Source organism: Penaeus vannamei, chromosome 42, assembly GCF_042767895.1.
Source record: "Penaeus vannamei isolate JL-2024 chromosome 42, ASM4276789v1, whole genome shotgun sequence".
In the NCBI taxonomy this organism is placed as follows: domain Eukaryota; kingdom Metazoa; phylum Arthropoda; class Malacostraca; order Decapoda; family Penaeidae; genus Penaeus; species Penaeus vannamei.
The window spans coordinates 25,227,998-25,237,997 of NC_091590.1; the positions used below are offsets into that span (position 1 = coordinate 25,227,998).

The following is a 10,000-nucleotide window of genomic DNA, read 5'->3' on the forward strand; positions in this document are numbered from 1 at the left end:
TTAAATTATCGCATATTTTTTGGATACGCATTTTTAGTACACAGACTACGTTATTTGTACCAATAGCATAGGAGTAGGGAGGTATTTTGAAGTGGAGGGCAATGCAGGTTCCCCTCCAAAATAGCCGGGGGTCCTGGGGGCTGCAGGCCCCTGGCGGAGTCTAGGGGCAATGGTCCGGCTGGGACCAGGGGGCGAATACCCCGGAAAATCCTGAATATCAACAGGTTGAAAGATATAAACTCATTAATATCTGCGGTAAATGTATGCCATCTTTATTTAGATATTTGACATAATAGTTATAAAATTTTGAACACCAGACTCGGCCATGGCAGCCCTCTCAGCTGCAGGGCCAGGTGGTCAGTGTTCTCAACAACGGAGTAACTAAGGAATTGCGCTGTTTGTTAAGGAGTGGGGGGGGGGGCGGTAGAAGTTGGGTCCCGCCCCCTCCATTCAAGAGATTGTCCGGTCACACCCCTCCACCCCCTCCCCCCTCACTGCCTCCCGTTTTTTACGCCTATGAATAGTACTTCTTGGGAAAGTGGACTTTTTGACATCTTTATCGTCTCTTTTTATTTTTTCAACATTTTACTGTGTCCGCTCGTCCTTCCTGTGCTCAAAATTATAAAATCATCTTTGTCTTCACTCTTCCTGTAATATAGTTGAACAGCATAATCATGTCCCCCCTTTTCCTTCTTTCTTCCAAAGTAGTAAGTCCTATTTTCTTTAGTCTATCTTCGAAGCTCGTATCTCTTCGAGTTGGTGCCTATCTGTGGCTGCTCTTTGAAATCTCTCCAGTTTGTTTACATCCTTTTTTTAAGGTGTTGACTCCATAGCATTTCTCCGTGTGTGTGTGTATGTGTGTGTGAGAGAGAGAGAGAGAGAGAGAGAGAGAGAGAGAGAGAGAGAGAGAGAGAGAGAGAGAGAGAGAGAGAGACAGAGAGAGAGAGAGAGAGAGAGTGTGTGTGTGTGTGTGTGTGTATGTGTGTGTATGTGTGTGTGTGTGTGTGTGTGTGTGTGTGTGTGTGTGTGTGTGTGTGTGTGTGTGTGTGTGTCTGTGTGTGTGTGTGTGTGTGTGTGTGTGTTTATGCGTGAGTGCGTGTGTGTGTGTTGGTGTGTGTGTGTGTGTATGTACATCGATATAAACAAGTGGCAATAAGCGCCTTACAGAAAACTACAACTCTCCATAATTTTTTTTCTTTTTAAGAAATTTTAGGAGAGACAACATTAGAAGGGAAACGAATCACTGGTGGAAGGAAAAGGGGAACCTAAATTAAAGGAAAAGGTCATTAGTAGAAGGAAAAGGGGTGTCAAAGGAACGGAAAAGAATTCAAATGGAAGGGAAAAGCATCAATTATCCGAGAAGGAGACACCGAATGAATAAGAAGGGGCACCACTGAAAGGGGAATGAGCACACTTGGAAACGAAAAGAGGCAAAGGTAAGAGGAACGCTAAAAGAGAAGAAATAAGGGATACCAATAAGGGACAGCTAACACCAACAAGAGACAGCGAAGGAAGAGAAAAGGACAATGTTTGAAGGGAAAGGACGCACCATTTTAATTGAGAAAAGGCGCCAACGGAAGGAAAGAGAAGCATTAGTGAAAGGGAAAATGGGGCTCCTAAATTAATTAAAAGGAGGCAGCCATTTAAGCGAGAAGGGACCCCATTGGAAGGGGAGGGAGCGTCACATTCAGGAAGAAGACACCAATTTGGAGACTCGGCAGAAATCGAAGGGAGATTGGAACATAAGTGGAAGGGAAAAGGAATACGAGTGGCTTCAAAAGATGGGCTCCACTTAAAGAAAAAAAATAGATTAAAGAGAAAAGGGCACCTGTGGAAAGGGAAAGTGGCACCGAAAGAAGGAAAGGGGCGCCAATTCGAGGGAAATGGGGAAGGAACAACTGAAACAGAGGCGTCCAGTTCAGTAAAGAAAAAAAAAAAAAAAAAAACAGAAAGAAGAGGTACATTTTATGTCATAGTTACACCCATAAAACATTTACACTTACAAAAAAAAAACTGTTCCTTTTAACAAAATATGGAACACTCTCCTTAAGAAAAGTACATAAAATGATTCTTCTAAACTATTTTCTGCATGAGATATATACACTAACCAGTAAAGAGTCACCCTCGAATTTTCTGTGAAGCGCATAGATCAGCCATTTCAAACTTGCGAGCTATATAGATATATATAAACACTTGATAGTAATAATGTTTTTAGGAAAATGAAACTTAGATAGTTTATAGCGTTTATGATGACAGGAAGTAATGAGAAAGATGCGTTAGAGAAAACTTAGATGAAGATATGAAATAAACAATATATTTCAATTTTTGATTATTTTAGCGGGAAGGAAAATTGTGCCAAATTTCAAAAAGCTGGAATACAGATCACTGAATGTCAAAATGTTTGTATTTGAATCCATTACAGTAACAAACAACTGAATTATATAAAATCTTATCCTTGCAGTAATATTGGGAAAAAAGTCCTATCGGTGATGAAAACAAAATTAAACCTTATTTACTATAAAGATTTGGCAACAGCGCGGCCGTGCTAAGGAGATCGTGGTGCAAGACGAAGCTGATGTGTGCCTCGCCTCTTCCCTTTTATCCCATTTTCTCCCAATTCCCGTAATTCGTTTGTTAAAATTCACTACTGGGAGGCAAGATGGATGCTTTTCCTAACAGCCAAGCAAGCACGCAGGTGAGATTGATGATGCTTTTGGTATGAAATAAGACGAGTTTAGAAAGGAAGCAAATTTGTTTTCATTTTTTTTTTTTTTCGGAATTATAGATGTATAATGTATTCATAAATTCCATTCTCTTTGGAAGATATAGAAAGATTGCTGTCAATTCTTTTGTTAGTGTTATATAGCTGAAGAATAAATGCATTTTAAGTTTAATTAAATGCAATAGTTGTCATGGAAACTTGATAGGTTTTTAAACTTATTTTTGTATTATTTCTAAGTCCTTACCAGCATCCTCTATATTAATAAGTGTCACCATTTATCCTGTTTTATGTTGTACCTTACTTTCGTTGCTTTTCAAGAGATGTCATCCAACGACAAATTTTCATAGGCCTACCTGATTGAAAAGGGTTATTTGGGAGGCTGAATTCATTGCAGAGTTTACTTGCGAGGAATTTGTTAGCGATTGCTGGAGTGTGGAGCACAGGGGCCATGGGGGCGCTTCTTGCAGTTCTATTCATAATGATCCTGGGCTTGCCTTTGCCGGAGAGCCATTAGGTGCGGAGCTAGAGGCTGTAGCAATTGGTGCGAGAGGACAGATGAATGTGGTTGTTTTCCAAAGCATCCGAATATGGTTGTCTTTGAAGCATCCACTTTTTGTTTATATATTTCTGTATCCAATAATATATTCATAAATTTGTGTTTTTGTCCTTAACCCCACAGAATGTGTATGTGATTGCTGTTGCATCTATTGCACCAGTTTTCAAAGGTTTTTGATTCATAGAAAGGTAATTATAGGTAAGAAGATTTTGTGAATATTGAGAAAAAACAAATATAATGCTTGTAAAAGACCTGTGTAATAATGCTTTTATATGATCAGAATTATTACACCAAGTCAAAGTCCCCCCACAATTGTTTACCAAGGGTCTAAACATGTAGCGATGCTGCGGCCTACTCTCTCCTTACTCTGGCAATAGTTGGCAAACCAAAAGGAGCGCATGAGATAGAGAGAGAAAGAAAAAAAGAAAAAAAAAAAGAAAGAAAGAGAGAGGGTGGGAAGGGCTCCCACTCTTTGCGTAGTTCAGCGAAGAGACAAAAGTCTCTTGTCAGTCAAAAATTCAGGCAACAGAAATGTAGGCCTATGAAGCACGATTATTACTTATGTCCATATGCTTGATGAAATTGTATAATGCAATTCAGTTCTTAACACAATTATCTTATGCCAGAATCTTTGCGCTTGTAGGAAGTCTTAATGTAAATTAAGGACTGCAAGTTTCATAAACATAATGTTCTTATCCTCTAGTGTGACTTTGGTATGCCAGTTTATTTTTTGCTTTATTATTCCTTAGTAGAGGATTTTGTGCTTCGAAGATTGGATTCTACAATGTCTTTAAGCATGTGACCTTAATTTTACTTCTGAAACTTCATACATTAATTTTTAAGATTAAGAGTCTTCAGTTTAAACAATTTTGTTTGTAAGTGTAAGCATTGGGATACATCAAGTTCATTATATTTATAGTGGAAAAGATAAGGGGAAAAAATTAAAATTAAGGTTTTTACAATATGCTAAAAACAAGAATTAGGACTTATTAAACTGACATTATTACACAAACTCCCAAATACAGTTTCTTTCTCTTTCCCCCCCAGGGCTGGCGCGAGACGCAGGAGGTGGCAAGCCAGTCAGAGTATGAATTGGCTGATATAGAGAATGTCTGGGGCCGACTACTCTCTGTCAGAGAAAATGTCTCAGTTTATAGTAAGTTTTTTTTTCCAGACTTGCTTTTTCCTAATTATTATTAATAAAAGTAGGAGTAATAGTTGTAATAACACTGATTTTTTTTTTTTTTTTTTTTATGTTAATTCGAAGCTTCAGCATCTCTGTCTGCCATCTTTTTGTCTCCTTCCCCTACCCCTCACCTCCTCCATCTCCAGTTCCTCCTTATTCTCTTTTTTCTCTACCCCCAAGTCTTCCTCTTACTTTCTCTTCCTCCTCCCCCTTTCCTTCACCTCTGCCTCCACCTGCTCCTCATTATTACTGTTGTCATCATCAACCTCATCGGTTAGTCAGTAATCAACATTAACAATAGTATTTTCACGAATATCATTGTTATTTTTATTATCATCATCATCATCAGTATCAATTGTGTCTTTTTAATTTTATTTTTCTCTTCCACCAGACTTGAGCAAGAACTCTTACACTTTTGGTAGAGGAGACGCTGACCACCAATTCACAAGGGACCATTTTGACAATTCACTTTTGCCGGCCATTTCAAAAATACACTTTCGGTGAGTGGCTGTATAAGAGGTTGGTATTATCTGGTGTTGTGATTGTTATTTTGTGATTTATGTTGTCTGGTTATATTTATATTTGATGATTATAGTTATACCCTCCTTCTCCTCTTCCCTTTCCTCCACCTCCTCCTCCTCCTCCTCCTCTTGCTCCTTATTCTCCTCTTCCTCCTCCTCCTCCTTATTCTCCTCTCCCTCCTCCTCGTCCTTATTCTCCTCTTCCTCCTCCTCCTCCATATTCTGCTCTTCCTCCTCTTTATTCTCCTCCTCCTTCTCTTTATCCTTCCCTTCATCTTACATATGCAAGATATATGAACCCCTTAAGTTTTATTTGCCATGAATGATATCAATGTTAATAAATCTGTCTCTCTCTGCCAAGCTTTCGACATCCTTACACACTATACTGTTCCCATACCCCGATACCCACTGTAGGACCTCGTCTTTCTTGTCTTGTCTTGTTGTTGTTTTTTTTGTGAATGAAATGTAGGTTGTTTAGAGTAGTCAAAGTGTTAATTACGGTGAACCGCAATCCCTCCCTCTCTCTGTTTCCCTTCTGTCAAGTGTACTATAATGCATCATACAGTCACCTGATGTGTATTGTCTTTTTACTATTTTCACATATAGATACACATATCACTGTTATAGATATATATTTCTGTTGTCTCTGTCGTGCAAGAAACAAAAATTCTTGAAATATCAAAGACCAATATATGCATGGCATTATTTGTAGTTGAAAGATATGCTGGAGGATTTGTATAGAATGGATATATATTTACAAAATATCATTGAATATATGGTAATGGTTATTATAACGACAGATAATTGATGGCCACTAGGAATGATAAATTGGTGTGGTCAGTTTGGAAAAAGTTTCATCTGAACCCATCGCCGACGGGTAAAAATTTTGGCAAGTTGATGTATGCACAGGCTTTTGGCGCGCATCAGCAGTTTCCCCTGTTTGCGCCCGGTTCGATCGGTAGTTTGCGAGGGACATTTAGCACCTAAAAGCTTTTATTTTGCTAAAATATATAAAAATATTAAAATTTTTAAGGTTTACTTTCACTTTAGGTGCCATAGCCTAAAATCTTTACCATATAAATGAAGTCGCTACTACCGGAGAAAAACAACCTCCGTCCAACGAGCCAGTAGCGCGGGAATGGGCATGACATGATGCCCCCGGCGTTTGGTCCACAACAGCCATGGCATGTACGTACGTGCCACCCGGCGGCAATGGGTTAACCTGGCTTAACAAGGGTGGCAAGAATGGTAAATGGCAGATAGCAGATTTTATCATCTTTAGGATGTTGTTGTTATTATTATTATTATTATTATTCATTCTTTCATTAATTCATTCTCCTTGTTCCCTGCCCCCCTTACTTTTACAGAGTGAGTCGAGAGACCAATATCGGCAATGAAGTGGTCCTGCTGGAAGACCTGTCATGCAATGGTACTTTTGTCAACAAGAAGCAGGTCGGGAGAGGGAAGAAGGTCGTTCTGCAGAACAATGATGAGATCTCACTTGCACATGCCAATAAAAAAGGTGCATTTATCTATTTGTCTATTTGTATTTTCATTAATTACATGTGTTTGGAAGAGGGGGACATAGAGTTGGGAGGGAAGAAGGAGGGGGATGAAAGCTGTCTTGCAGATCAATAGAAAAGTTTCACTAGTGCATGCAAATAGGGAAGGACATATCTCTTAGTTTGTTTTTTCTTCTCTTTCTTTCTTTCTTTTGTTTATTATTGTTTTATATTAGTTGAAGAGATGGAAATGGAGAGTAAGGGGAAGAGACTCAGGTGATGACACTGCCCAGATCTCAGTTGCTCATGGAAGTAAAATGAATCTGTTCTTCAGGGGGCTTCTTCTTTCTTGTTCTTCTGGCAGAATCTTGCTTACTGTTAATGCAAAAGTCCTTTTCTAAAGAACAGTTATTCTAAGTAGATAGAAGAGGAAGGGATGGAAAAACGACAAGAATTGAAGAAAAGTAATAACCTTGAACTCTTGTTTTATATTTTTTTCTTGTGTGCATGTTGAAAGACATTTTCTTTTCTTTTGTTTTTGTCTTTGTTCTTTAGGAATTGTTTCTCTTGTAAAAGATTTATTCAGAGCTGAGGGAGGAGAGTTTAACTGATCAGAAATGCTTTGTGCTTTGGGTGTTCTTCTCTTCCTTTTGTTCATAATTGTGAGTATTTTTCTTTGTGGTAGTTTTTTTCATTTTTGTTTTGAGAACTTTACATGAATCATTTATCAGTTACTAAGTCAATGCCAGTGACTATTATCACGAAAAATGGGAAATGGCAAAAGTAGAAAGATAAAAGAATGATGAAGAATGAAAAACAGTATACATCTAAACATGAACATCAATCATGAATGAAATGGAAATGAGCATTTGTATACATGAATATCAATTAGAAAGAAAAAAATGCATCTAGAAACATGAATTTGGATTCTCATCTTACCAGTATTTGTGTTCTACGACTGCCTGCAAAACGACGACAGCAATTACCCCCCGCAGTTGACGCAGTTGTACACTATGTCGAAGAAATTGGGTGAAGGCACCTTCGGGGAAGTCAGATTGGCATACAAGCAGGTAGGGGAAAAGAAAAGAAAAAGAATAAAAACATCAATAAAATTGTAGAAAAAGAGAAAGATAGTGATAATGATATAGATAATAAAGTTGAAAGTGATAATGATAGTGGTGATTATTTTGATAGAAGGAACAAGTTGATTAGTTGTAGGTTATAGGAATGAATGGTGTTAAATATATTTGCATACAAAATAATGATGATGATGAAATATGTATTATGATAGATAGTAACAATATTGATAAGGATTAGGATATATAATGAAATGAAACCTTAGAGAAACATGATTATGTCATTGAATCTTCCAAAAGATGATGCTATCAAAAATAGTTATAGCAGTACCAAAGACATTAACAATAACATATACAATGATCATAACAAATAGAATAGAAGCAATATTTGATAATCAAATAGCCTTCGTAACCCTGGTGGCTTTCTCTCGCCTCACAGGACACTCTCGAACGCTGTGCTGTCAAAATCCTCAGGAAGAAAGGCAGTCAGATTGTCCTCAATAATATCAACACAATCAACAATGAAATCAAACTTCTGCAATCAGTGGACCACGTGAGTCGCATTTGGTGTGGGAGGACTTGTGGCTTCTAAGGGTCTCGTGTCTCTCTCGGTTCCTGGCTCTTCTCTTTTCTCTCTCCTCTTCTCTTCTATCTCTTTTCTGCTCTCCTCTCTTCTCTTCCTCCTCCTCTTCCTCCTCCTCTTCCTCCTCCTCCTCCTCTTCCTCCTCCTTCTCTTCCTCCTCTCCTCCTCCTCTTCCTCCTCTCCTCCTCCTCTTCCTCCTCCTCCTCCTCCTCCTCCTCCTCCTCCTCCTCCTCCTCCTCCTCCTTTTAATAGATTCCCAATGCTATGTGTTCTATATAAAAAAAGAAATGAGTAAGAGCCACAAATCCCAGATGATGTAACTTAACATTCCAACTATTTCCTCCTCGGCAGCCATGCATCATCAGGCTTCAGGATGTGATCGATACTCCAGAAAAAATCTACATTGTGATGGAGCTTGCTGAGGGTGGGGAGCTGTTTGACAGGCTGGCCTCTAACCGCAGACTGCCTGAGTCGACTGTCAAATTTTACTTCTATCAGTTGGCACTCGCAGTTCAGTACCTGCACAGGAAGAACATCACACACAGGGATATTAAGGTACCTGAATGTGGATGTCTTATGTCAGCAGGGTTGTTGTTTTCTGTCATTGTTGGTATAATAATCACAGTCATTTTAGAAATTACAGAATTGCAATTGCTGATTATTATTATCATGGTATGAATCTTGTTTTGTTAGTATCATTATTATTGTATTTATGTATTTGTTATTTGATTATGATGAATATAATGATAATAAAAATAGTAGTAAATACTATTGATACATATGTAATTATTATTGTTATTGTTATACAGCCCTGCTATTATTGATTGAATTGATTACTATTTTGATTTGTGTTATACTAGTGCTTCATAGTCCAGGTGACGTGTTACGATGCTTAACCCCTTCCATTAGAATGATTTGGCATGAGGGCTGCGTAAGTATTTCAGCCGAAGGCCAGGGCATCAGGAAAGACTCGCCATGAGTGCACAAACCTCTTGGAGGGTGACAAGACTCATTTAGCATTTAGAAAGGGGCTCTACTTTATTTCCATCGACAAACAAGTGTGGAATGTAACATCTGTGAGCCTTGACTGGAGGAGTGCCGGCTCCAGGGAGGAGGCCATTTCTGTGCTCAGCATCCTCTTCATGGCCTCTGTGACCAGCAGTGGAAGTTTTATTGCAGAAAAATGAATGTTACAAGAAAAGCAGTAAAATTACACAAATAACAAAATGTTACTTATTGTTGTTTTTCTTGCAATGAGACATGGACTACCTAGAAGGATGATATGAAGTTTGTGCAAGGACATCAGTCTTGTACCATCTAGATAAAGCAAATCAAATGACTAATATGGACTTTGGAAAATTGCAAGAAAGCTATAAATACTTGTGCATAAAAAGAGAAAATAACATTGCAAAGGGGAGGACTAAAGTCTTGTCACGGCACACAAGTGGTTGCGTGCATCCAGCCTACAGGCCACACACCTAGCAGATTGCAGTTAGTGCTCACATTTCATCAGTCCGAAACCAGAGAATGCCCTCACTGATTAACTTGTGTCTTATCTTTTTATTGTCTTTATCCAATTATTTACTGTGATTCGGATGTTTATTTTTTTCTCTCTTTCACAGCCAGAAAATGTCCTCCTCGGCTCAGATGAGGAATTCACGCGCATCAAGCTGACAGACTTTGGCCTGTCCAAGTTTGCTGCAGATGCCAGCCAGATGACCACCTTCTGTGGCACCCCAACTTACATAGCCCCAGAACTGCTGGATTTTGGTCCCTTGTCGTACACCAACCGTGTGGACATGTGGAGCCTTGGAGTGGTGCTGTTTGTAAGGTGTGTAAAAGTGCAGTCGTAAT

General features: G+C 38.8%; 1 protein-coding gene across 1 annotated transcript in view; it reads left to right on the forward strand.

The window, feature by feature from the left end:
• The first annotated feature begins 2,538 nt into the window (after positions 1-2,538).
• Positions 2,539-10,000, forward strand: part of LOC113829798 (serine/threonine-protein kinase Chk2) — a 10,621-nt gene continuing 3,159 nt past the window's right edge. The window contains exons 1-8 of the mRNA XM_027382971.2: positions 2,539-2,695; positions 4,326-4,434; positions 4,856-4,964; positions 6,353-6,507; positions 7,430-7,557; positions 8,003-8,116; positions 8,498-8,701; positions 9,769-9,977. Coding sequence (XP_027238772.1) covers positions 2,660-2,695; positions 4,326-4,434; positions 4,856-4,964; positions 6,353-6,507; positions 7,430-7,557; positions 8,003-8,116; positions 8,498-8,701; positions 9,769-9,977 — 1,064 coding nt within the window. The 5' untranslated portion in view covers positions 2,539-2,659. The remainder of the gene's footprint in view (positions 2,696-4,325; positions 4,435-4,855; positions 4,965-6,352; positions 6,508-7,429; positions 7,558-8,002; positions 8,117-8,497; positions 8,702-9,768; positions 9,978-10,000) is intronic.